The sequence below is a fragment of the Platichthys flesus genome, chromosome 2 (genome assembly GCF_949316205.1).
Source record: "Platichthys flesus chromosome 2, fPlaFle2.1, whole genome shotgun sequence".
Taxonomy (NCBI): Eukaryota; Metazoa; Chordata; class Actinopteri; order Pleuronectiformes; family Pleuronectidae; genus Platichthys; species Platichthys flesus.
The window spans coordinates 8,069,577-8,096,808 of record NC_084946.1 but is presented as its reverse complement, the minus strand read 5'-3'; the positions used below and the strand labels follow the sequence as shown (position 1 = coordinate 8,096,808).

Below are 27,232 nucleotides of genomic sequence, written 5' to 3'. Positions count from 1 at the left end.
ACAGAGCCCGCTCTCTTCCTGTGTTTACTCCGCCAATCCAACAGGGACGGCAGGGAGAGGAGGAGGAGGAGGAGGGGGAATGAGCCCAGAGAGGGAGGAGAGAAAGACACAAGAGCGAGCAGGAGGGAGGGAGGGAGGGAGGGAGGAAGGGATGAGAAGAGCGAAAATCGTCATCGCTGCTCTGCGGTCTGAAAAATAATATCTGCCTTTGCACAGTTGAAACGTGTACACAAACACTGTGGATTTGCTTCTTAACAACACACTTGAAACCAAACACTGGCTTTGCATTAGCTTGAGGTCATTTCAAAATACTTGTAATAATGTCAAAAGTAACTAGAATGATTGACATATCTTCACACTCAATTATCTGTGGCTGCATGAGATTTGTGTTCCCACTGCATCTTTATCAGTTGCTGGTGAAGATGTTTGTGTTATCAGACGGGGCAGCATGGAGGCAGATCAAGCCCCAGAGCCGTGGCTCCCCAGATAAAAGGCTGTTGGGCAATTGATTGATTAACTTATTTCCATAATATAAGTGATCACAACTTGTCTAGTTAATCAAAAAAGAAGGAATTGGTGCAGATGCACAATTAGAGCAGTGATGCAGTGAGTTAGCATGTTTAGTCTGTGACCGCGTGGTTCTTTCCAATTCCTTTCTGTTCTTTGTCCCTATTGATGATGGATAGTAGGTGATGCACGTGTGACACACACACCCACATTGGAATCTTCTATTTCTTTGTTTCCTCCTTCATTTATTTCCCCTGGTTTTTTTACACGTTGCATTTTGTGTGAGAAAAATGGGAAGATGCACACACACACTGTCGAAGCTCTGTATGTGTGTTGTGCGAATTGGGTGGGGGTGTTTTTTCCTTAAGGTAGAGAAGGAGCAATCCTATGAAGGCAGTTTTCCTTCTGCTTTGAACTACCCTCTCTCCGCACATTCATCTATAGATATTGTGCACACTGCCAGCATGAGGAAAAACCTACTTGAACAAATAGCTGCCTGTTTTTATGTGCCCTTGTGAATTTCGTGAGGAAATTTCAAATAAGATTTATGTCAACAGTATGTTTTGCAGTCCCTGGAAATGAGGTGCAGATGGGTTAAGCAGTGTATAATTTATTGATCATTCTCTCCACATTTTTTAGATCTAATGTGTGTCTGTCTTCGATTATCATATTTTGAAACTACTTTATGCTGGCCTATTTTAGTGTCTGTTTGTGTGTGCTACACTAGGGTTTAAAAGGTGAGATAAAGGAAACACGTGTGTATTTGTACCCGAAGGAAATGGAGAAGGAGTCTAGAGAGAGCAATAGAAGTAGAGCTTACGCCAGACAAAACTAGTCTGGCAGAGGGTTGTTTATCGCAAGGAAGGTGTTTTGAACACGCAACATTCATCTGCAACGTATCCAGCGAAACCATCACCACAGAAGGTAGCAGTACCAAAAGCTAGGTTGATCATTTGAAATACAACCCTATATAAGACGAAGAATTTTTGAAACTTGGGATGTCCACCATCTCCACACACACTCACCGAATAAAACAAATCAATTCAACCAGTCGAGAAACAAATCACTCTTGATTCATCGCTTTCAAAATCTGTCACTTTTTATTGCTTTGAGCTCTTTTTTTGTTATTTGTCTATGATGAGATTGAACTCTAAAGCACCAGGCTACAGTATGAAACCCTACATCAGGCTATTATCCAGAGACATAATGGCATCGGAATCCCTCCGTTAATGCCTTAAATGCATGGTTGGGCAACTGTGAATACAAAAGTCTATGTACAGATCCAATACCACATCCTTAAAAAACTTTCATTCAGATAAAACAGCACACCGCTCCAAACAGCAGTTATGATGGTCTGCCACAACTGTAACAATAGTAATTAAGCAATATTTCATGCTGGAAAGGATAACAGCAGTGCATATCTACATTACTTTTAATTGCAGATTAAACCGTTTTTACGGTTTAAATGTCAACTACATAATAAAAGACATTTAATGACATTCATTCTCTGTATTTATTTGTTTTTCAAAGGGTTTAACCTGAGCAAGCCTACACAACAATGATAGCAATCCTCACTCCAATACAGGGTTACTAATGTGCAGCTGTTTATAAGTTATTTTTAAATGCACTGGTCTCAGATGGAAACTCTGTATTGTCTGTTTACCAAATGCCAGGTATCACAATTGGTACTGGAAAAAGAATATGGTATCGGAACATCTGTACCATTTTTACAGTTTCCCATTCTTGAATAAATATTGTTTGGCTAAAATGACCTTGTTTGGATGTTCTATATATATATTGTGTTATGTATCACACAAAACAGCCCAAAATATCTATAATATATAAAATATATTATTTATGTCACATACCAAAACCTTGAGGCTTCATCTTTTGACTGATTCTTTTCTATAATACCTCAATAGGCCACTGTGAGGCTGTGTTTCTGTCTGAAAATGCCATCTCCTGCCCTCTTCTCTCACATTTGCGTCACCACCTTGGTTTTCAAAGGTGTTTGTTATTCCTCTATGAACTGCTCCTTGTGCAACTTTAATATCAATCCTAATTCACTCACTCTCATTTGAAAGATTTAATGTCGTGAAACAGGTATGAAGCACAATGGGCTTTGTATTTGTTAAATTTGTGTCACTTCACAACTCAGACATGGTTTAAATTGACCTTTACATTGAAAGTAATTGGAGGAATAAAGTGACAAACATTTAGCTTTCCACGTGACTCATGACAGACAAATGAAGGCATCAGTGTTTTCAGTCTGGTTTTTAAGCTTTGCTGGAATTTCACAGCTGCAAAACACACCTAAATGGAGGCTTTTCTTTGAACAATTTACTGCAATTTACTGCTCCACACAAAAAAAATCCATACTTAAACACACATGCTTGACATACATGTCTTCCTCATTCCCATCCCTGAATGTCATTGTGTGGTGGAGCTCTCCATCTTGACATCCAACCCTCAGGCTCCAGTTTTGTTCCAATAGTTTCATTAAAATCATGTGCAAAATTGGCAGGAATTACAGCTAATAAGCAGTAGTCACCAACAAGAGGGGCGTATTCCACTCTGTGAGAAATGTCTTTTGAAGTCATCTATCGAAATTAATCGGGAACCCCTAAAATATTAAGATAGATGGTTCATAAACAAAGTGAAATTTGGTTCTAAATCATATGAGCAGAAATGTCACCCATGGCTCCCTCGGTTTTTTCCTGATGTCTAGCACGGGTAACAATAATCGTTTCTACCACAGACTTCACTGTAATGAAAGCACCCATCTGTTAGACACTGTGGGAATTTTATGTCAAGATCTTTTCCTCCGTTATCTTTTGATTTATAAAATAGGGTTAGTCTGTTCGATAACAATGCAGAACTAATTAAGCAGCTCTTTCAACTTGGAGCAGATTGGTGAAAAAATGGTTCAATGTCTCCAATGACTGTTTTTTCAAATTTACTGAAAGTACAGACAATCAGTTGTTATTCTGTGGTCACACCAAACTTTTTGTGTTGCGTTGTGCAAGTTTGGTTTTGAGGACCATTAGTGAGTATCACTAGCTCAGGTCGGTGCCAGGATCTGTCTCCGGTGGGTTTCATTCTCAGTGCTGATTGGCTTTTAAGGCATTGTGTCATGCACATAATTTGGTCCTAACTAATAATTAGCTGTTTTAACTAACTAAGGCGAGTGATGCAAATTGTTTCAATTGCGTTGCATCTAAGCGCACCCTTTCAGCTGGTGAAAGCATTCATGTTGAGCTTCATTTACTCAAACTCTCAAGGTTTTCTTATGACTGCACCTCTTTATCATTGTGTTTAGGTGAATTCCTTGTCCTTTCCTCCTTGCTGTTGCTCGTAAGGAAGCAGTACACTTTTTATACCTCTCTTTCAACCCTCTTTATCCTAATTTTTTGTATGACTAGTGTCTTTCTTCTTCTGTGTCTTCGAAGTTACTAACATACATTTATTAACTTACATCCAAGATCAAACAGTTGCCAGACTTTACAGTGGTTCTATCACACTAACTATTGAGTGCAGGAGTGAACGATACAAATCCTTGTGAAGATCTTTATTTAGATTAATTTATTTGCACCCAATTGCGCATTTAATTGCTTTTGTCTTTTTACAAGCTCAACAAGGTGCTCTTCATTGGCTATTATTGTTTACAGTATATTATCCAGTGCAACAAATAAACAAGTGGGGTGTAATACACAACACATGTCTGTTTTATGTCAAAACAGTTATTAAAGCAGCCCCAGCTGTAGCTCACAGAAAAATATTATTTACAATTGATAGTTACTTATTTTAATGGCTGAAGTCCTAGAGCGCTCTTTTGCAAGTGTGAAGGATCCATTTTTAGGTTAGGCAAAACATGGTATCTAAATTACTCAGGAATAGTTGTTAAGTGAAGAGACTGGTTGTGTGAGTTTGAATTGCACTGCTGGTTGTATGTTCAGCAGGAGGTAGAGAGGCTCTTTGAAGACAAACAGGAAGTCATTCTGTCCTTTTGTTTTCGTTTTTGCACTTGATGCCTCAAACTCTACTGGTCACCTTTTGTGTGACTTTATCACCTTTTCCTGTGTGTGTGGTGTGAGTGCGAGTGCATGTGAATGCTGCGTGTGTGCGATTGTTAAGTGACTTAATAAATGAATGCTTTCATTAGCTTGTGTTTGCGTGATTTAGAAGAGAAATCTCATTGTATTTCAGTATTTGAAAGTGTTTGTGGATGTTGTTTTGGGGGATCTGTAATTGTGTGTGGACCCAGTTTGTCTGTTCTTTGTTTTGGGTGGGTCTGTGTATATTGACTGCCACTCATTGTCTCAGGGAGCTCAGATTGCAGGCTTTATTTCAGGCAGAGCAGGAATGTCCTGCTCACTATTTTGGTACTGACTGACAGACTGACGGAGACTACATCCATGCGGTTGCGTAAACACCAGCGTTCTCAAACGAAAATATCTCTATCCACACAGCATGTTGGGCTTTGTATCAGTTTTAATCCTCTTCCAAACTAACATACCTTCAAATGCATATGACATTTCCACCCACGTGCACTGGGCATGTGCATGCCGGCATAAACAGGAAGTAATGCGTGTCCTGCTCTAGTCCCGCTGGACACAGGAAGTGGCGTAGATTTCTCGAACAATATCATCTCCTACACATGTAAACAGTTGTATCATAGTAAAATATTGAATTGAATTGCTCAACAGCTGTTAAAAAAGACAACCGGGTCAGGGTCAACCTGAAATGTATTATCCAAGTTGCTTTCTGCACTGCTAGCTGATGCTTATCCCGTTTTTTTTCTGTAAGGGAGTCATGTGATAAGAGCCTGATGAATCTGCAAACGTCATATCATGACCGAAAACAGCCCATCAATCAGCAAGTGGTTGTGAGTCTCCTCGCATCCTTTTCAAAAGCTTTTTCTGCCTGTGTATACGCTGCCCAAATGGTGCATTTCTGAAAACCAAACTAAAATATTTGATTGTTCAAATGTCAGGAAATTGTAGTTTTGTTAGCAATCTTACTTAGTTTTCTGATCAACCTCAAATCTGTAAGAGAGAACACGCATTTTAGAGAGTCACAATGGTGATTGGCCCTTTAGTTTATACCTGTGAGGCATTCAGGAAAAACAACACAAGTCAATGAAGAATATATCATGCTGTCTCTCATGTCATGGGTCACTCTCCAAGAGAAAACTAAAATCATTGGAAAGGAAGCCTATATTACTGACTTTGCCACCTTTTATTTACTTTTTGAGTAAAGTAATAAGTTATTTATTATTTGTGTGTGTATATATATATATATTCTTGTAAATAATTCTGCCACTGAAGTTTTGAAGCACATGGTTGATATGAGTGTGGCAGTGGCTGTAATGTAGGTCTCTAATTTAGAAAATATGAGGAAGTAAACCCTCGTAGTCAAAGCTTTAACACTGACTCTGTGTATTTATAATATTCTGAAAATAAGTAAACATGTTGACTTTGGCAAACTATTCAGGGTTGTTGACTTGACACAGAGCATTCTCTCATGTGCAAAGACTAATGTCGGCCATCAAAAAAGTACATTAATGTATCTGTGTTGTTTTCATCTGGTTTGGTTGAAATTTTAGCAAGTTCAGGGCCCCCTGCACCAGCGTAAGGTCTGACAATCATCCAGGTACCTAACAGCATGGCTCTGGCAGTGCTCCTCCTGTTCCTCATCTCACAAAGAAAAAGCAAACCTAACGACCGCACGTATGGATGTGTCATCCTTAAGGAGCTGGACTACCTGTGCAACCTTATTGGGCTGCAGGAACCGCCTCATGATACCAGTGGTGACAAGGACACAAGGAGAACACTAAACCAGAGAGGAAGTTTCTTTGAGCAGTGATTATTAGGAGAAAAATACTGCACGGACCCTGCTTACTCTGGGTGCTAACCCTGAGCAGAAACGTATTGTTTTATACAGTTATTGTTTAACGCTAATATCTTGATTTGTTTTGAAATCCAGTGTTTTCTTATTTGCAATCCGCAGGGGACAGGGAACTGGATTTTTTTCAGGTCCAAAAATATATTTTTAACTAATCACATGGTCTAAATTGTCAAAATCATAGCACACCAGTATCTGTTTTTCCTGAATGATCCCCGGGTCTGTTTAGCTCAGTGTCGCCCGCCTCTCTCTTCCCCTCCCCCTCACTTGTTCCCCTTCCTCCTCCTCGTCCTCTTTATTCGGCTCAATCTGTCTTGACTCCTCCTCCACCTCCTGTGGTCTGTATTCATACAAGTCACGCTTACATCTCTTGGTCTAGATTACATTTCAATCCCATAAGTTACCCGTGCATGTTTGCACTGGTACCTGTCAGTAAACGAGGAAGTAAATGACTGGAATGAACAGGAATTAAAAATAATTCAAACCTGAGGTGGAAGATATTGCTCCAAAATATTCACCTTTTCCACTCTGTTTCTATGAATTCTTGATATGTTGTTTTGGTGGGAAAATTCAACTTCAGATTATCAAACTGCATTGGGTCAGTTGCAGTTCTCTTTCTCTGTGTTAAATTATTCAGCTGCAGCATTAGCTCAGTAGCAGCCTGTGTTAAGGACTGATGTGATCAGTGGTCTGTGTTGGAGGATCTATCTCTCTCTCTCTCTCTCTCGCTAACCCTCCCTCCCTCCCTCCCTCTCTCTCAAACACAGACACACACACACACTGTTGGCTGAGCAGTAACGGGCTTGTAGCTGCTGTCGACATGAGGCTGTGACTATTATATCTGGGCATATTGAGGCTAACCCGAATGTAGGCAGTATGTTAAATTATTATTTACTTTACAGGTGTTGACATTTTTTTTTAAAACCCAATTTTATTTTATGAAATCTGTAATTTTATTATTGGCGTGTCCAAAGAGAACAGAAGCAGTTCCAAACAGAATTTAAAGGTCCCACATTATTAGTTGACATAAAATGAGGAATCGTATTTGGAGCTGTTTGATTATTATTATTAGATTTGATATTGTGAAGAACATCTGGTGTGAAAGGTCACTGGTTTTGGAGCATTTTGTATCTGAACACTGAAGGTCGTCACAGTGTGAGTGTAATGACCGGCCCCTTAATATCACTTTGGCCCGGGCGGCGGCTCTTATCACCACAAACTCTTGACATCTTTGGTGATATCATTTTTTTTTCTTTCACTTTTACGTCTCTCTCCGGACTTTCTGCGGACTCAATACTAGGGGCCAGACAAAGTCTGCAGAAGATCAGGAGGCTATCTCTTGGACATTTGCATTCATTCACCTCCTCTAGAGAATCTCTGGAGCATCTCTGGACCTCAGTGCATTTCTGAAACCAGATTCAGAGACAGGGCAACAAACAAACCACATCTTAGTTCGGTGTTCCAGTGATTTGACCAGTCAGATGTGATACATTTTTCCAGATATTTTTTGAGCTCTTGGACAGTATTGTAGCTCCATATCAGAAATCTTCTCAATGCTCCTCCTGAAAAAGCTTATCACATGTCTCTTCACATAACTGGTGTGTAAACATGAAGCAAACTTTCTACTATGCACTTAGTTGTTGGACTCCATTCAGACCTGGTATTAACATCTGTCTTCAAAGCCTCCTGCGATAAATGCACATATGTGGTGGTCTTGGATGCATTTGGACACATCCTTTACGTTGCATGAATGTAAATATGTCCTGTGCCACGTATGAAGGACCGCCACTCCTCTGACGTCTTCTCACCCGCTACAGTTCTATAATGAACCAAAAGTATTTTCTACACTTCTCACAGTTTCCCACACACTAAATTATTTGTAGTGCTCGTCACAACATTTACACTGACCATCACCAGTTGATTTTCAATTTATTTGCAAAGGGTAAACACTGTATTCCATAGTAGAGCAGAGTTTAGGCGATGGCTGTTTCTCACTGCCTCTTCTCGTACCCATCTAGTCTTCAAAAAGCATCCCCTCAACATTTTTCAGGGCCAGCATCATTTCCAGAAGTCTCAGTTTATGGGCTCAATAATTGTGAAGCAGTATGGATGCCAAGAGTACATGTTACAAAAGTGGTGCCTTTTAATTCTAATATGTATTATTGGAGATGTAGCCTACACTTTGGAAGGCCTGCGTTGTTTAACATTAGAAACAAGACCTCTCACAACAACATTAAATGTTACAAGGATATAAATGTAGTTAGTTATTAAAACTAAATTGATTACAGTTCGTTCCCATCGATAAATAAAATGGTCAAAACGTGCGGCCTCAAAAGTGTGTTATGAATGACAACTTGAACTTACTTTGTTGAGGAACAGCAGCAGCAGCCCCCCTGTCCCCTTACTATTGTCACCCAGCTGGACATATAATATGTAAATGGGTTGGATTAGTAGCCAAGTTTCCAGGAAAGGGAAGTGGTGACGCAGTGGAACGGGCTGAGGGGAGGACGCAAACAGGATGCTATGTGCTTCCTGTGCAATTTTAGAAATTATTTTTTCCCATGAATTTCTGTGAAAGCCAAACATGAATACTTCCTGATGAGAAAATTATTTTAATAGTGTCAGTATCAAGTCATGTTGAGACATTGCTAGAGTTCATGAACTTTTTTTTTTACCTTTCTGCTTTCAGGAGATGTTGAGACATTGAAGAGACACTAGACCCTGAATGGAGCTTGACTGGGGCTTGTACTGGCCGAGGTGAGCATATTGTGCCAGTAAAAAACACACACACATGCACACACTATAGGCCAACAATGCATATAGACCAAATAACCAGACATTTTTAGGTATGAGATTTGAAATTTCTCACATTGGCAGCTACTGTTTGGGAGCCCGATGGTTTGTGAACCTCATTTGGTTTCTAAGCAAGTTTCACCTTTTCAAGTGAAGCTGATTCAGTTTTGTGGCATACTGCCTGTTGAGACTCATCTGTGGTTTTTGTTAGGCCGCTGCTCTAGAGGTGTTGTTTCTCGGATTGGCAGGTCTCAGATCCCTTTCACGTCAAACTTTGATATGTGCAGAATCACAATAACTGAACTACTAAAGCTATTAAGACCATTGAATTAAATTGTGCCTTGAGATCATACAGTTGTTGTTTTGTTACAATTGCGTGTAATGATGGAACTCAGGCTTTTTATGTAGGACATTTCGTTACAGTGCTGAAACCTGTTTACATCTATTCTAGTTTTTAGCATTACCTCTCATACCTCGAATAGAAAGCATACTACTCTGTTGTGCATTCCCTGCTCTCTGAAAGACTCCCCACAGCCCCCAGCTCTGCTGTTTGTCCTTTTCAGGATGTGAAGCTGACTGAGGGCTGATGTCATCTTTCTCCACTGCTGTAGAGGTGAGCCTTAGGACAGAAACCAGGAAGGAAGAAAGAGAAAAGAGGGTGGGCGCACTGGCCAGAGGAGTCACAGCCATAGTGGGACAGGTAGATTTAGAGAGGGGTGCTGAAAGGTAGACAGACATGAAGCATGCGCAGCAGATTTATGCCACAGAGTGAGTGTCTGGGACTTGGTGCTTTTCTAGGAGTAGTGATGATGGTGAGCGACTGGACTGCGTGTCCTAGCCTGCTGTTGTTGAGCAGGAGTTGCATAATGGTTCTCATCCGTTCTACTGTTTTCCACTCTGGAATGAGCTCACTCTGTGTTTAAGTGCGCTCGCATGTGCACACACAAAGTCCAGGACAGACATTTAGTAGAACAGTTGAAAAACAGCTTTGTGCGTGTTTCTGGGTGGGTATAGGAATAGGAAAGAGCTTTGACCTTAGAGGCTTGGCTGCAGAGGTTTCCTCTATCGTGAACTTTGCGGGGGTCAGACACAGGGCAATGCCAGAGCAAGAAAATAAGCACAGGGTCCCCAGCAAAGTACTGCTACACCGAGCGAGCGAGCGAGGGAGGGAGAGGAGGGAGGGGTTTTCTGAGGATGATATCGGGGGGGAACGGCAGTTAAGACCTACTGGAAGAAAGACCAGAAGTAGGTTTGTAAAGAGAATACAGAAGAGGGATAATTCTTACTAGTTCCTGGACTATGTTGAGCATCCTCACCTGGATTGTTTCTAGGCTACACAAGCCCCAGCAGTGTGTAAGTTTTGCACATGCCATCCCAGGCACATAGACAAAGAGGCGGGCTGGTGAATGTATGTCTTCCTGAGACGGTAGCTACTCGCACAGATCTCTCTTACAGGCTGTGCTGCGGCATGTCTGAGCATGTAAGTGTTCAGGAAAGTGTTTGTATACGCAGCGTGTGTGTAGTGGCTGCTGGCAGAGTGGTATCATTCTAGCGGGCAGGCTGGCTGAACACAGGCTGACCCATTTCCCCTGAGGTTCCAAATCACTGCATCATCATCAGTCGCTCCTCACAGTCGAAGAGATGAGATTTCACTTCCATCAAGCACCAAGAAGGAACCAAGGCTGCTTTACTTACAATACAGTCTGCACCAATAACTCTGTAGGAATCTACAATCTCCTCTCTCCCTTAATTTATAATACAATAACTCTGAGATATAGTTTTTTCCCCCATAACTTAACTTTATGCTTTCAAGTTCTGTCTTTATTTTGAGTCATTTCAGAGTGAACTTATCCAAAACTAACAGCTAAGGGCCCTTAACAAGCCACACTTTTTATTAGATTAGACATGTAAAAGTGCACAAACATGTAAGCACACTTTCAGTTCATTTCCTGTGATCGTACTGCTCTGCCTACATGTGTATATGTATCGGTGTGTGTGCTTTCAGGTGCTGATATGTGATGAAGATGAGTGGCGTTGGAGACAACTCGTTGGAGCCGCTGTGCTCCGACCGTAAACGTAAACTGTCCACATGTGACACACCAGGTTTAGGGTAAGTGCCGAACATTCTGTCAAGCATTGTACATTTCTCATTTGAACTGCGGATCCTCCTGCTTATCGTGTGAATGTCAGCGAAAGCATCGGGTCACTTCCTTCCTCCTGGCCTCGCGTCCTGGTTCAAACGTGTGTCTGCTGCTTCTAAACTAACTGAACCATCAGAGACCCGGACTGTATAGCCTTGCATACGGCCAGGGCATAGAGAGGTGAGGTTGCCATGGCAACATGTCTAATCCCCTTGCTGCCCCGGCAGGTGTGACAAGCGTCGGAGGGAACAGGAGAGCAAGTACATCGAGGAGCTGGCTGAGCTCATCTCTGCCAACCTCTCCAACATTGACAGCTTCAACGTCAAGCCTGACAAATGTGCCATCCTCAAGGAGACCGTGAGGCAGATCAGACAAATCAAAGAGCAAGGTACCACCGCCCTAAAAATCACACACACTCCTGGTCATGAGCGAAGCATCATATGAAAAGTCAGAATTTGCCCATGATTTGGCTTTATTTTAACTATCAAAATAGGTTTTCCTTTTTTGTGTTTGTGGAGTAAACGGTGAGTAAAGTCCGGTTGAAACGAGTCAGGGACCCTGCTGCAGGACAGATGATGCCACTCAAGTGGTCTGTTTGGTTCATTGCCAGGCTTCTTCAGACCAGCAGCCTGTTCGGCTTTTTGTGTCACTGGGGGTAAACGAACACCAGTAATTGAGACCAATCTTTAGTGGTCATGGCTCAAGGCTGTCAGTTACAGTGTTTATCTGTTGGTGGCAAATCCTGCATCTCTTTGGGAGACTAAGGACACTCGTGACTCAGAAAGCAGACCTTGGCGGTTTTATAATTATTTTGCAGATTTGAGCTGATTTATATGAGTAAAGGAAGATATTTCTTGCTGTTCGGTTTAGATTAAATCTGTGAGGTTAAGTGGCTAAGGAAGAGAGAGAGAGCAATCATACTGGAATCTACCCAGAGGGTCACAGCTGGCTACTGCTGGCCCCAGCGTTCTGCAGCCAGGTTGCCATAGTTACAGGATAGGAATTATGGAGGGCCCCTTTTTTCTTCTCTTTTATGTCGTCAATATTGTCCATTTAACACACCTTTTCCTACCCCTGTTTATTCATCTTTGCTTTTGCATCAGTTTAATCTGTGTCTGCCATCATTTCAGTCCTTTCATTCCCTCCTCTGTCTAACTAGTTCAGTTTGAAATGGAATAAAATCCATTCAATGCCATATTATTTGTCGTGTTTATTCGTGCCTTGTGCCACAGATGGCCCTGCTATAGAGTGAGTGGTATCTAACTAAGCATCAAACACATGCTGATTTAAAAATAGAAAGGCATGCTAACCATGTATCCATGACCCGGGATGCCACCTGGTGGCGGAAAGAAGTACTGTATAAAGGAAGCAACTATAAATCAGAGATTTGTTCCCTTGAAAAATGGAAAAGTAATGAAATCTATTAAATTGTTGTGAGAAAAAAAGTCATCTGCACTTTTCAAAATTCTGGTTAGAAGTGTTTTGAGAGTGGCCTGGTGCAATGTGCTTTATCGGTCCTTAGGAAAAAGTTCATGCAGTGATGATGATGTCCAGAAGGCGGATGTGTCCTCAACTGGTCAAGGGGTCATTGACAAGGACCATCTGGGACCACTACTCCTACAGGTCAGTTTCGGGACGATCCTTGTGGGGCAAGAGACCATTGACAATTAATATGCTGAGCTATGGTGTGATCTGCATATATTACCTTTCTGTAAATTATATGTTTATGACTCCCTCCTTTCAACTCTCCCACTTCTGTTGTCCCACCGTCTTTAGGCCTTGGATGGCTTTCTGTTTGTGGTGAACCGAGATGGCAACATAATATTTGTGTCAGACAATGTGACCCAGTACCTGCAGTACAAGCAGGAAGAGCTGATCAATACCAGTGTGTACACCATCATCCACGATGAGGACCGGGAGGAGTTTCACAAGAATCTGCCCAAGTCCAACGGTGAGACATGGGTTAATACATGTGCTGGTGCAAACACAAACAAGTCCATTCATACCTAGGTGTACAAATACATGCAACTATTCACAAGCACGTCTCATCTTTTATTAACAGCCTCTTTTTTTTTTCTTCATAGCACCAAACGGGGCATCATGGGGTGGAGAGGCTCCCCGGCAGAAGAGTCACACCTTCAACTGTCGTATGCTAGTGAACTTTGTTCATGGTCAGAATCATGGGTTGTCGGATGAGAGACCTGGAGGCCAACGCTATGAGACCATGCAGTGTTTTGCCCTCACTCAGCCCCGGGCTATGATGGAGGAGGGAGAAGGTAAAAGTAATTTTTAACTGTTCTGAATGTTTTTTAATTTGTTTTTCCAGTTAAATAGAAACTAAGTGGTAAATACATAATTTGATTACATGGCAACTCATATAAAATGACTGATTGAGAGGATATCGTCATCCAGCATTTATACTCCATGCCATAGAAAATGTAAACAACGTTGCATACCAGATTGGGATCTTTGTCAGGTCCTTTCACTTAAGGGCCGTTCGGTTTCACTGAGCAGCGATTTTCTTTCTTCTCTTAACCAGCATTTATGCCCCAAAGGATTTGTTACATGACCAGGTGTCTTACTGGGGTGACCCATAATGTGTACTTGTGTCTTCTATTATGCACTGATAACTTTTTGTTTAGATGTCATTTTTCCCACAAGCAAGATGCTGAATGTCCCATTTCTGCTCCGGTGTGTTTAAATGAGGACTTAAAATGGTGTTGTCTCATTCCTCAGATTTGCAGTCTTGTATGATTTGTGTGGCGCGACGCATCACAGCAGTAGAGAGAACAGAGAGGTTTAGTACTCGCCATGAACTGTCTGGTAAGTTTTCACTATGCAACAATTAATAAATCTAATCCAATTACTTTCCTGAAGTGTGTTCATTTTTAAAACATGATAGGACCTTTTGTAAAATAGTTAGCCAGAGGCAGCAGCCCATAAATAGGCCTTAAGTCAGATCTTTGTCTATTTTAAATAGGCATTAGAATTCAAATTTTCAGCTTAGACTATCTTACTTGTCCTGCTATGAGAGTATGATCTGCAAACTATTTTATTGTAGCCACCTTATTTGCTCAAATCAAAACAAGTGGTACTGGTAGCTGGGGCTGTGAGGACTTTATTTTATAAATTACACAAAATGTTACTTATGCTCTTTATTGGGATACTATCCAAGTATTCTTGTCCTATGTCAGTCTCTATCGATGGTTGTTTATTCATTGTGGTTGGTCTTCCTTTTAATTCCGTCCAGCTTTTATCACATGTGGAAAACTTTGTGGTTTCACAATAAAAGCCCTGGTAAGAAATGAGTGTTTACTGTCAAATGAAACAGGAAAGGGCTTGAATTTTTAAGCTACTACAAGAAACGTTGAGTTTGTATTAACATTGCATCTAAAGTTATTGCATATTTCCTTTGCCGACACTAGCCGTTAATATTTTTCTAATCCAAGTTGAAAATCTTCTATTGCAGGTAAACTGATTGAAATCGAACACCAGAGCTCTCTTCACACCACTATGCGCCCAGGCTGGGAGGACCTGGTGAGGCGTTGCATGCAGATGTTCCTCCAACACAGTGAAGGACAACCATGGTCCTACAAACGTCACTATCAAGAGGGTATGTAGTGATCCATCTCACATGTGAAACCACTGACCCAGACATAGATACATATATGATCTATTATAATAGAAAACAAGAAGTAAAGATTGATCATTGTTAAGAAAATCAGTACACAAGGAATTCACAAGAACACAAACCACCTCATCAAAACCTATGTAATGTTTGAATTTGCTGTTTCGAAGTGAAGAAGAGACTCAAATGGTTAATGAGCAGTCATCAGTAAACTAGGAGATATTACAAGACATAATGTGTAAATACTTTTTACTTTATGGTGTATACTTCCAGAGATAGCTATTAACTATGTAACTGTGCGTTCACATGGAAATTGTGGTTGTCTAACATATCCTGCGTCATTTGTGCACGTCCTCAGAAAGTATGTGAACTATTTAGTTCACAAGGCTGCCGGTTATCTGCATGTATGTGAAAGCATGGTTAGAAGGAAAGTGACTATCCCTACTAAGAGTTAGGTCCTTCAGACCTGAGTTCTTGTTTTAATATAAAATCAACACTGGGTGATTTTTTTTAAAGATAAATCGAAAAGAGGTGAATGTGACATTTGATTATTGCAGTTACCACATTACCAGCATGTCAAGAAGTTGGTAATGTGTAAAAATTCAGCAACACAGATTGACATATGTTTAGTAAGTGTGTGCCCATAACTCTGGGAGCTCTTCTTTAGCATTATCATTTCATGTGGTTAGTGTTTTATACTTTTTCCAATTGTCAGCTATAGATTGGGGGCTTGACGTTTTAGTTTTTTCCTCTGCAGCTTTCCATAATGGCCACGCAGAGACCCCACTCTACCGCTTTTCACTCTCCGATGGCACCCCAGTCACAGCCCAGACTAGGAGTGACCTCTGCAGGAATCCCAACACCAATGAGCCACACTCTTTCTTGTCCACACACCTGCTACAAAGGTTCAAAGGCTCCAACAATTACAACTATCATGATTTTTGCCAAACGTGGGTGAATGTCTGACTGCATTGTACTGCAACTTTGTTCTGTTTTTAACTATTGTTATTTCTCAAATTTTCTTGAAGAGAGCAAAATGGTTATCGTGGAAACCAAGGCATGAGGCCTCAAAGCATGGGTGTGAACAACCCCAACCAACAGATGAACACGGGCCCAGGAGGAGGCATGAACAGGGGCTATGGCATGGCGGACCAGGCCAACATGCCACACAGAGGAATGACTCCATATGCTGGGGGTAACCGCACAAATCAGATGAGTCCCATGCATCAGATGAACAACGTCGGTCAAATGAATCAAATGAATTCGATGCATCCAAATAACTCGATGAACCAAATGGGGCCCATGAATCAGATGGGCCACCATGGCATGCACCAGCAGCAGCACCAACATCCACAGATGGGTCAGTTCCATGGAGGAGGAGGTGGACCTGGAGGCGGAGGGTATGGCATGGGAATGACCAGCCCCCCCCAGGCCAGTCCAGGGATTAACGCCCCCCCCCACAATGTCATGGGCTCACCCAGAGTCCTAGGAAGCCCCAAGATGGCTGCTAGCCCCTTCTCTCCTGGTGGTAAGAACCAAATATTTAATGATGATGTATATAATATTAATTTTATTCATGAGTTGCTTACATGCCTGTTTATACTGTTGTAGGTATGAACTCTCCCATGAGCTCCAGTCATCCTGGTCATCCTGGTAACTCTGGAGGGGGAGGCACCACCTTTTCCAGCAGCTCGTTGAATGCCCTCCAAGCCATTAGTGAGGGAGTGGGCAATCCGATGCCCTCCCCACTCACCTCTCCTCCACCTCACAAACCTGACAGCTCCCCAAGCATCAACTCCACCAACCAGTCTTCGGGTGTAACATGTAAACCTGGCCTCCCAGCCTACTCTGACTCTAAGAGCCCAGGCAGCTCATTGGGGGCTGGATTAGAGCAGCAGTCGCAGCAGCACCCACACACTCCTACCAGCGAGGGGCCTCCTGACAAGCCGGACAGCCAGGTCAGCAGAGACATGGGTCCAACCGGGGGAGAAACCGGTCGACGGGTCCCTGACGGCAGAAGTCACAAGAAACTTCTGCAGCTCCTCACTTCCCCAACAGATGAGTTGGTGCCACCCAATCACACAACAAGCTCTGGACCCACCTCCTCGCCTGAGACTAAAGATGGAACAGCAGGTGTCACCAGCCCCTCCTCTTCAACAGGAGTGTCCTCCTCTACAGGCGGAAATCATGGCGCTGTGTCCTCCTCTGGTGGCGCAGGACATTTATCGAGTCAGTCGCTGCAGGAAAAGCACAAGATCCTCCACAAGCTCCTCCAGAACGGGAACACTCCTGATGATGTGGCTCGCATCACAGCCGAGGCCACTGGGAAGAGCAGCTTGGATTCAGACCCTGGGCCTGCTGCCACTGCAGGAGTTAGGGGGTCCGAATCCAAACAGGAGCAGCACAGCCCTAAGAAGGAGAAGCCTCACGCGCTCCTTCACTACCTCCTCAATAAAGATGACACAAAAGAAGGTGGAGATATCAAGCCAAAGCTGGAGGAGCTGGAAGGGAGAGGACCTCAGGGGGCAGGGGTTACCAGCTCTGATCCCCACTGCATGGAGGGAAAGGTCAAATTAGAGCCAACTGATGAGGTAAGATTGTCCCACAAAATACAAACTTATAAGATTTAGTTTAAATAACCCAGCAGGACATTGTTCTCCAATCATTCCTGTGTCTATTGTTAAGGCGGAAACTCTGGAGACCATCCTTGGTGTCCCAAGGAACAACTCTGGCTTCTATCCTGAAGCAGACTCCAGAGTAGGGAAGGAAGTGGGAAACAAACAAGGAAATCTTCCTGACAGTTTACATGGTAAGTCAGCCGGTAAAATCTACGATATATGATCAGTTGGATCACTTTGCTAATGTAGGTAGATATGTTTGTAGGTCTTTCATGAGGTATCACACCGTAGAGCCTTTGAATCATCTAACTAAATGGTTGAAGTTTTGTAACTTCACCTTGGTACTTTGTGTGTTTCAGAAGGGGAGAAAGGCCCCCTGCCGCCAGGTCAGCGTGGTGTCTATCAAAGAGCTTTGTCCATGGATGCCAAGCCCATGGGCGCAGAGGGGCCAGTAGGAGGCGGGCTAGCTATGAGAAGGAACGTCCCCTGTCCCACATTGGTCAAACAGGAGAATGTGGATGCTACAATCCGACCTGGGGGTATTCCCAATGGCTTTCCCGGAGGCATGGGAGTGTGTCCACCGCGGGGAAATCCAAGTAAGTTAAACATTTATCTCTTAGCATGCAAAAGACTAGCGTGTATTGACCTGGACACCACCGAATAGACAGCATGGAGATGTTTGTTTACCAAGCACTTGCGTTTAAATGTTAAACTCACTATCTTTGAAATTACAGAAGCTTGCAGTTTTCAGAAAATTGCTTACATCATTGAGTAAACGATGTAAATGGTCTGTGTGTTGATCAGGAGGAATGGGCAGAGGTATGGGAATACCCCAGCGCCCTCCCATGGCAGGGCCAGGGGAGTGGGGGATGCCGAGGTCTAGCGTGAGTCCTACAATTGGACCAGGACACCCGGGCATGGGTCGCTCTGTCCCAATGGGAGGTCCCATGATGAACCGCTCCAACAGTGTACCTGGAAACACCAGGTCCATGCTGCAGCAGCAGCTCATGGATATGGGTATGTCACATATCTCCGTTGTTATATCTTAAGCTGTAACTAGCAATTGCTTGCTGCTTAACTTGTTTGCATTATATCCTGAAGTAAAGTAAATATCTGAATTGGACCTGCAGGTACCAATGATACCAGTATTAGCATGAGCCCGTTTCGTGGACATGGACCTCCGCCTCGGTCCCCCTCTTGGCCAGACTCTGCTATTGGAATGGACCGACCACAGATTAAAACAAACAGGTAAACCACTGTTTCCAATCCTCTCCCTCCTCATGTTTACCTCATTTAAGACTCCAAGCTGGATTCAGAAGGTCACATTATTAATGTCTGTGATCACAGTCTCCTGTTCTTGACAGAATTTAACATCCTTATCATTTGCATGTTTAGGGACCAGTTTGCGCACCCCCTGCATGAGTTGCTGGGTCCCCTGACCAACAGCGAAGGCCCGAGTGATGAGCGAGCTCTTCTGGACCAGCTAGATTCTCTACTCAACACGGCTGATGTCAGTGCTTTGCAGGAGATAGACCGAGCCCTTGGCATCCCGGATATAGTCGGCAAGGTACTGCAATCTGGAGTACATTTTTACAGATTTTACAGGAGATGACAAAACATTACAAGTTGTGGCAGCAAGGGCCCAAATGAACTTCAAGGCTTCAGAAATTATATACACCTAGTCAGTGATAGTATTGAATTTAGTTGAAAGTTTATACGTCAGTATAAAATTAGAATATGAGTGTTAGTGAGTGCGTGTTAAGAAAAGCATAACTGCTATAAGCTCAGAGAAACCAAAATCCCTAAATATATATACATAGGTTTATATCTGCTTATCTGGTTCTCTGTTAATAAATGTGATTTGAATGTGGGTTCTTTATGTTGTAATAAGCCCCCTAGTTTTTTGTAGCATCTTATTTAGCAGATTTAGTACATGTGATTCTCATGTAGTTGTTTAATGTTGTGTACTGTATATGTGAGTTCTGTGTCTGTGCTCAAACATCCATTACATTTACCTCCTCTGTTCCCCAGACCCGCAGACCTGAAGGTCACCCGCAAGATCCAGGTCGTGGTCCAGGTCGTGGTCCAGGTCGGGGTCAGTGCCCCCCATCGGAGCCTTTCCCAGTGCCCCCAGAATCAACCATAGGCATGGACAAAAAAGCCATGTATGGACAGGGCTACCCTGGCACCCCAGGCCCCCCCTCAGTGGGCATGCAAGCTGGTTACAGCAGCAACACAATGCAAGGCCAGTCTCCAGCAGGCTTCAACCCTATGATGAATCAGATGGGCCAAACAGGGAGCTTCCCAGGCATGGGGGGTATGGGCAACCCCCGTGCAAACATGATGAGACCTCGCATGATGGCCACCAAGCCTCTCCGACTGCAGCTACAGCAGAGGTTGCAAGGGCAGCAGGTGATAGCACAGATAATATTCAGCCTAACAGTGACCCACTAGATTGATGTATAGAAAATAGCTCCTAGATACCTATCTAATAATTCTCAAAATGTGTCTGTATGGGAAACGCATATCTCAAGAACTGTTCATCTTATCAGCTTCCACAGTTGACAGATGTATTCTCCCAAGTACGTGCTGAGACGAAATTGCTGCAATTTGGACATGTTTTACAATCAATATTAATAAACTTTAAATAAAAAGGCTATCAGCAGTTCTGTGGTAGTGGCACGAGGGACTCATCAATGTAATTGACTTTTTCAATCACGACGGCAGCATATTTACAACAGCCAATTCAAATAGGCATGTTTAGAATGGGCACTTCACTTGTGAAATTAGTTGTAAACTTTAAAATAACTGGTATAATGACATTTTTTTATCCTGTCTCTTGTGGCAGTTTATGAACCAGACCCGACAAGGCATGAAGATTGAAAATCTCCCCGGGGTAAATCCTGCCATGCGTCAAGGCATGCAGCCCAGCATCCAACCGGGCATCCAACCCGGCATGCAGCCCAGCATGCAGCCCGGCATCCAACCAGGCATGCAGCCAGGCATGCAGCCAGGCATGCAGCCCGGCATCCAACCCGGCATGCAGCCAGGCATGCAGCCCGGCATCCAACCCGGCATGCAGCCCGGCATGCAGCCCGGCATGCAGCCCGGCATGCAGCCCGGCATGCAGCCCGGCATGCAACCCGGCATGCAACCCGGCATGCAACCCGGCATGCAACCCGGCATGCAACCCGGCATCCAACCCGGCATGCAACCCGGCATGCAACCCGGCATCCAACCCGGCATGCAACCCGGCATCCAACCCGGCATGCAACCCGGAATGCAAAATGCAGGCATGGGTGGTCAGGTATGTAGTGAGCCCTTCCTAACATCCAATTTAGTGTGAATTCACATGGACCTTTTAATAAAGCCCAACTGCAGAATTCAGGTCAGAGTATCGATGTTTATCCTGCAGCCTGGTTTCCTAAACGCTCAGATGATGGCTCAGCGCAGCAGAGAGATGATGACTATGCAGATGAGGAGGCAGCGGATGATGATGCTGATGCAGCAGCAGCAGCAGCAGCAGCAGCAGCAGCAGCAGCAAGGGCAGGGAGCAGCAGGAGGCTTCAGCCCTCCCCCAAATGTCACTGCACCAGCAGGCATGGACCACCCCATGGGAGGACCTCCTTTAAACCAGCCTGGACAGCAGGGCTTCAACTATGGAGGCAGCTATGGTGAGTTGACTTTGATAGTTGTCTACTAGCTCCACCTGGACATTCAAGTGTCACACTCGCGTGACTCTTGTTGTACTTGCAGGGATGAACCAGCAGGGGGATCCATCTTTCATGGCTCCAGGTAGCAGCTCACCAGGAAACTTGATGCAAGGACGAATGGGGGGCCCTCCTCAGAACACAGTGACGCAAGGGATGCAGGGAAACCCACAGGGAGGGCCCATGTACGCATCTGGTGACATGAAGGGCTGGCCACAGAGCGGCATGCCTCGCAACAGGTATGTAACCATAAACCTCTTCCAGCAATACAGTTCTTAATTTCTGCAGAATACTCAAAAGAGGGGCTCTGTAGATTGTTCTGTTGCTGGTAGCCATCAATAAACCATTTTAAATGATTGGCAGGCGTACCTGTTTGTCACAGCAGCACAAAACCGAGATGATAACCAGAAGTAGTAGTTGTTTTTTGTCAAAGTGTAGTCTCTCTAACTTTTCCAGGATTACCAACCAAAGCTTTAAAAGGGTATTTGTTTCTCTTTCCAGCTCATACTCGCAGCAACAATACCCCCAGCAAAGCAACCAGGGCCAGTTTGGACCCATGATGATGAACAACTCCATGGCTGGACCTGGGCAGGTCAGCGGGGCCGGGGCAGGACAGTTGGGCCAGATGTCGGGCCAGATGTCGGGCCAGATGTCGGGCCAGATGTCGGGCCAGATGTCGGGCCAGATGTCGGGCCAGATGTCGGGCCAGATGACGGGCCAGATGCCGGGCCAGATGCCGGGCCAAATGCCGGGCCAAATGCCAGGCCAGATGCAAGGCCAGATGCAAGGCCAGATGCAAGGCCACATGGGCATGAACACCATGGGAATGGGTAGAATGCCAATGGGACCTGATCAGGTTAGTATTGCTTTTACGAATGGAAAAATATGTAGTGTTTAAATAAAAACTGTTGAGTTCACAACATTGTTTACAACCCATTACATCGCTCACTGTTTTTTCACTGTTTCTGTAGAAGTATTGCTGAGGACCTGTGGATGACAGCAGAAACCGGAGCCTTTCCCCTGTAGCAAAGTGGCCAGGGCCACGAGAAGAGCTGGGCTTACACACAGACACACACACACACACACACACATGCAGATTAGGAGTTCCCCTTCATAAAATGTAATGCAGGAGACTCAACACAACGCAGTGTTCATCCTGAAGGAAGTGGGCTACGAGGACAAGCCTGCATCAGGTTTCATCGCCAACTGAAGCCTCACAACCCTATTTAGGTTATGCACATGCACACCTACTAAATACCTGTGGCTGTGTGTGTGTATACACATGAATGAGCTGCAGCTGTCGGGCAGTATTTAGCGTCACAGTCAGGCTGCAAAGAGGGACTACGGTACAACTGATTGTGGCCGCACTTTACCTGGAGGCTTCTGTGTGGAACAACGATCGATGCAATATTTCTTCATCATTAAAGCCTTACTAGAGATTCAATGCCTTCACAACAATGGGTTTCTTCTCGGCTGCTTCTTTTTTATCCTTTGGATGCGCCTCGTTCTTTAAGACGTTTGAAGCTCTAAGCACAGTTTTACTATGTTATGCAGATTGGAGCAATAACTCTCACCTCTACGCTTTAGACTGTATCTGAGCACCATCACCCCTCCTATGAGCAAACAAATGGTACTGCAGTATTAGATGTCTCAAGTGACCTCTGTGAACATGAATTGTAAATAATCTACAAAATATATCAAACATGTTTTTTAAAGGCCCATTATTGCACAGAGTATGAGACCTGGTTGTATTTTTGTGTCCCATATGCCAATCCGGATTTGGTTCATTAGTTGTTGTTTTTTTGCGGAGGCAAATATTGCAGGTGTGTTTGGGTTTTTCATTCCTAGTTTGTCTTTATCTGGATGCTGTATTTTTTTTAATCTTCTGAAAAGTCTTTTCTTCATGTTTTAGTCGAGGCACTTTTTATTTGTGATAAGGATCTGATGAGTTGAGGCTTTGAGCTTTCAGCTGTCAGAGGTCTTTATTGGAAGGGGGAGGAAATGAATTCTGTCAGGACTGTCCATCAAGTTATTTGTGTGTGTGTGTGTGTGTGTGTGTGTGTGTGTGTGTGTGTGTGTGTGTGTGTGTGTGTGTGTGTGTGTGTGTGTGTGTGTGTGTGTGTGTGTGTGTGTGTGTGTGTGTGTGTGTGTGTGTGTGTGTGTGTGTGTGTGTGTGTGTGTGTGTGTGTGTGTGTGTGTGTGTGTGTGTGTGTGTGTGTGTGTGTGTGTGTGTGTGTGTGTGTGTGTGTGTGTGTGTGTGTGTGTGTGTGTGTTATACATGTTGAGAGGACCTGACTCGGGGAAGATAGGTTTGGGGTTATGGTTAGGCAATAAGTAGTTAGAGGTGTGTGTGTGTGTGCAGTTCACCAACAGACCTCTTGTCCTCCTCTCTCTCCCTCCCACCAGCTCTGTGTCCAGTGTATTTTATTAGCAGCATCTTCTTTTGTGTGTTATTCTAAGCTCGCTGAATCTACCTTATCAAGATCCGCAATCCAAAGATATTTTTCCACATCCCTGTATAGTTTCTGGTGTAAAAAATGTTTATCATACGTGTCATGTTATTCTGATGGTAAATGGGTACATATCATGGATCTGTAATCACATATGACGGTTGTGTACTGCAAGCTAACGGCTATCGGTGCAGTGCAAAGAGGAGCAGACGGTCCCAACCCCACAGCAGAAGGTTTCTACATCCAGAGAGGAAAAGAGAAAGCATGTTTTGCTGTGAAAGATAAATATTAATGGAATGAATTCAACTTAAAGACATATCAATATCTCCTCTATTTTTTGGGAAACAACTTCATTTTATGTGCATATTTTGTTACTTCAGGAAAAATGAACTTTGTAAAGTTTTGATGGAGTACAAAAGGAGGTTTGTTTCTGTTTTTCTTTGTGTGGAGGTAAGATAAGCTGTCATTTTACAGGATGTATATTACAGAATTTTTTTTTCTTTTGATGTTGATATTGATGTAAATACAAATTTCTATTTAAACACTCTTGACTGTTTTTCTTATTGCGCACTGATTCTGATTCTGAAAAGTGATGCATGAATAGTATTTACTCCATTCTCAGTCTGGTAAGTGCATAGTGAAGGTGTATTGCACTGACATCATCAGTTTGATCAAACGAATCAGGATGAGGGCTGCGGCTTCATCAGGTTATTGGATAAAATGAAGGAATAATAAGTTCCATCTGATCAAACGAATCAGGATGAGGGCTGCGGCTTCATCAGGTTATTGGATAAAATGAAGGAATAATAAGTTCCATCTGTAGATCTAATTATCTTCCCTCAGAAGAAAACTATTGCCCTTGACTTTCTGGTTAAGAAAGATTCAGGTTATGGTAACCTGCCTATTTGCTAAGCTCCAAACTAATGTACACTAAACAGTGGTAGAACATTTCCAATCCTTCGGTACAAGTGAGTGACAGTGGTGATACAACAGTATAAAAAGACCTTGTACTTTATATATGGGAACAGAGATATTTAACTTTGGTACCACAGCTTAAAAATGCAGTTGTCCTGTATTCACAGTCCAATGCAAATAGAAGTACAGCTGTCCAATCAGCAGAATGTACTAAAATAATCACATCAAATAATCATAAATTACTTTTCATCACATTAGATTTGCTACATTACAATACTGATCATCCTCTGTAGCAGTCACTGTTCTTGATGTTAGAGGTTGAGCTAGTTTGGTAGCTCCATCTAGTGGTTAACAAGATAAACTAATATTGCTTAGTATTACTTCTGAAAAGCAGGTTATGTTTTCACCCTGGTCTGTCAGTCAGGTAACAAGATTACACACAAACAACTGGATCTATTTGAACATTTTCAGAGTTTGATATGGAAATAATTGTAGATGTAGATGAAATATTCTGTGACTAAATATTTTTAATTTCTGATTTGTGCAAATCAATGTATCGTAGTTGTTTTACAGTGCAGTACAAGTTTAATATGGACAAACTTAATTAACCAAAGTATAGGTAAAGAGAACAGTCCTTAAATATAATGGTGCGGAAAGAATTTCGAACAAGATGACCAGAATCTGGGTTTATTGTCAAGTAGGTTCACATAGATTAAATTTGGTGTTGGTACATAAACCATGAATATAAAAAATAGGAAATACAAGCATATATATAAAAAATATACGAAATAGCTTATATAATAGTTATATATAATAGTATATAATAAACACAAGAAATGTACAATATAGACCATTGATAACTACAATTTTATTTATACAGAATATGTATGAATATTCAAATATTCACAGTAAATGTTGATGGTGATATGTCGTCCCTAACACTTCAGTATGACCTATAATCTAGTATCACTTTTGCCAGGAGGGGGCGCTGTTGTCCACTATCCTCTCCAACATATCTTCTGATTTACCCAGTCGATCACACTGAGGCTGCAATTCCTTCCAAAGTCACAGGAGGGCGCTCAGCACCAGGGAAAATGAGTTTGCTTCACGTTTACACACCCAGGGATGTGAAAATAGTAACAACAATTTGGAGTGAGGTGAATATATAAAAACACTGCTTTGGTTTAATTGTGATACAGTGATAAAAACAAAGTGTAGTAATGGAGCACACACGCACACACAAGCACATACACGCATACGCACACACAATCTAAGGAGACCACAGCAGCCTGGCCTTCATTTTATCCACAGCTCCACCAGATTATGTAAGAGATGTGTGTATCTGCCAATATAGATAATTACATGTGATTAAGAATTCAGAGAACTATTATGATTTAACAGTGTGAAGGAAAAACAGTGTGTGTGTGCGTGTGTGTGTTAACTTTCTTATACAACATAACTTATTAAATTGAATCAGTGGAGCTTTCTCTAAAAAAGAACAAAGATGGAGTGTATATACATATATATTAAAAGCAACTTATAGCATAGGAGTGCAGTGTGGGAATCTGTAGCAGAGAGCAGCTCCCTCTCCCCCCTCCCTCCCTCCCTTTCTCTTTCTCTCTCTCTCTCTCTCTCTGTTTCTTGGCGTGGCTCCCGGCCCATCTGCGGCCTGGCCCGTGGATTACTGTTTGTTAATGTTTCAATCAGCTGTGTGTTGAGGAATGTGGAGCTATTTAACCTGAACTTCCCCAGGTGTGCCGAGGCGCCGCTCAGTCTGGGCCCCGCCGCCCTCCCCTGCCCTTGGCACAAAGCTATCACACAAACACAATCACACACTGGCCACGCCGGGGCTGCAGCTGTGCGCATCGCACCGCAGGGAAATGGGAAAAACATTGCACCAGGGAGACAGAATAAATCTTTGAGCGGATCGCCTCCGCCAAAGCAATTTAACCCCCGCAGCGCCGGCGCGGAGGCGGAATAACGCGCAGATTTACGCGCTAACATATTGGAACAGCGCGTTCAAATGGATGTTTAATGGAAGGGAAACCCAACTTTTATTTGATTGATTTCATTTTTTCTTTCGCTTCCCAATAAAACACCTTTCATCACTTCATTATGTGTCAGTGAATCTGCCTGAGATAATAATAATATTAAACCCTCTTGTACCTTTAAACGTTATTTGTCATGATCTTGTAACCTGACTATTTAAAGGGAGACTTCCTCTTGTAATGTGATACGTTAATGGCCCATAGAGAAACAAATGACCACTTTAACTGGCCATGAGCCTGTTTGACCACCAGCTTTGGTTTACTGGTAGCTGAGTGACTCAGTACTTTATTCTAGGTGTGACACTTTTTTTTATAGTGAGAACCACCTCACACTGTCACAGCTACAAGAAAAGCTTCTCAGATGAATGTGAGCCCAAATCTACGATTTATCACAATGGTAATAAGGTCAGAACAGACCATAATAACCACCCAAGTGCCCCCACTCAAATCATACACCCCCCCTCCTCCCCAGGTATATAATGTGACCCACTCCCACACAAACACCATGACACAGAGGA

At 43.0% G+C, this 27,232-nt stretch overlaps 1 protein-coding gene across 3 annotated transcripts in view; it reads left to right on the top strand.

The window, feature by feature from the left end:
• Positions 1-24,297, top strand: part of LOC133961167 (nuclear receptor coactivator 3-like) — a 30,946-nt gene extending 6,649 nt beyond the window's left edge. The window contains exons 2-24 of one of the 3 annotated variants that reach the window (XM_062396193.1): positions 9,101-9,168; positions 9,768-9,817; positions 11,210-11,314; positions 11,573-11,733; positions 12,868-12,968; positions 13,122-13,296; positions 13,430-13,621; positions 14,082-14,168; positions 14,815-14,958; positions 15,731-15,878; positions 16,002-16,501; positions 16,585-17,564; positions 17,659-17,782; positions 17,951-18,187; positions 18,396-18,608; positions 18,722-18,839; positions 18,987-19,158; positions 19,623-20,003; positions 20,440-20,898; positions 21,007-21,265; positions 21,348-21,540; positions 21,803-22,157; positions 22,273-24,297. In XM_062396193.1, coding sequence (XP_062252177.1) covers positions 11,223-11,314; positions 11,573-11,733; positions 12,868-12,968; positions 13,122-13,296; positions 13,430-13,621; positions 14,082-14,168; positions 14,815-14,958; positions 15,731-15,878; positions 16,002-16,501; positions 16,585-17,564; positions 17,659-17,782; positions 17,951-18,187; positions 18,396-18,608; positions 18,722-18,839; positions 18,987-19,158; positions 19,623-20,003; positions 20,440-20,898; positions 21,007-21,265; positions 21,348-21,540; positions 21,803-22,157; positions 22,273-22,284 — 5,103 coding nt within the window. In that variant the 5' untranslated portion in view covers positions 9,101-9,168; positions 9,768-9,817; positions 11,210-11,222 and the 3' untranslated portion in view covers positions 22,285-24,297. The remainder of the gene's footprint in view (positions 1-9,100; positions 9,169-9,767; positions 9,818-11,209; positions 11,315-11,572; positions 11,734-12,867; positions 12,969-13,121; positions 13,297-13,429; positions 13,622-14,081; positions 14,169-14,814; positions 14,959-15,730; positions 15,879-16,001; positions 16,502-16,584; positions 17,565-17,658; positions 17,783-17,950; positions 18,188-18,395; positions 18,609-18,721; positions 18,840-18,986; positions 19,159-19,622; positions 20,004-20,439; positions 20,899-21,006; positions 21,266-21,347; positions 21,541-21,802; positions 22,158-22,272) is intronic. The other 2 variants (XM_062396201.1, XM_062396184.1) reach the window with 2 other exon arrangements.
• Positions 24,298-27,232: the final 2,935 nt, after the last annotated feature.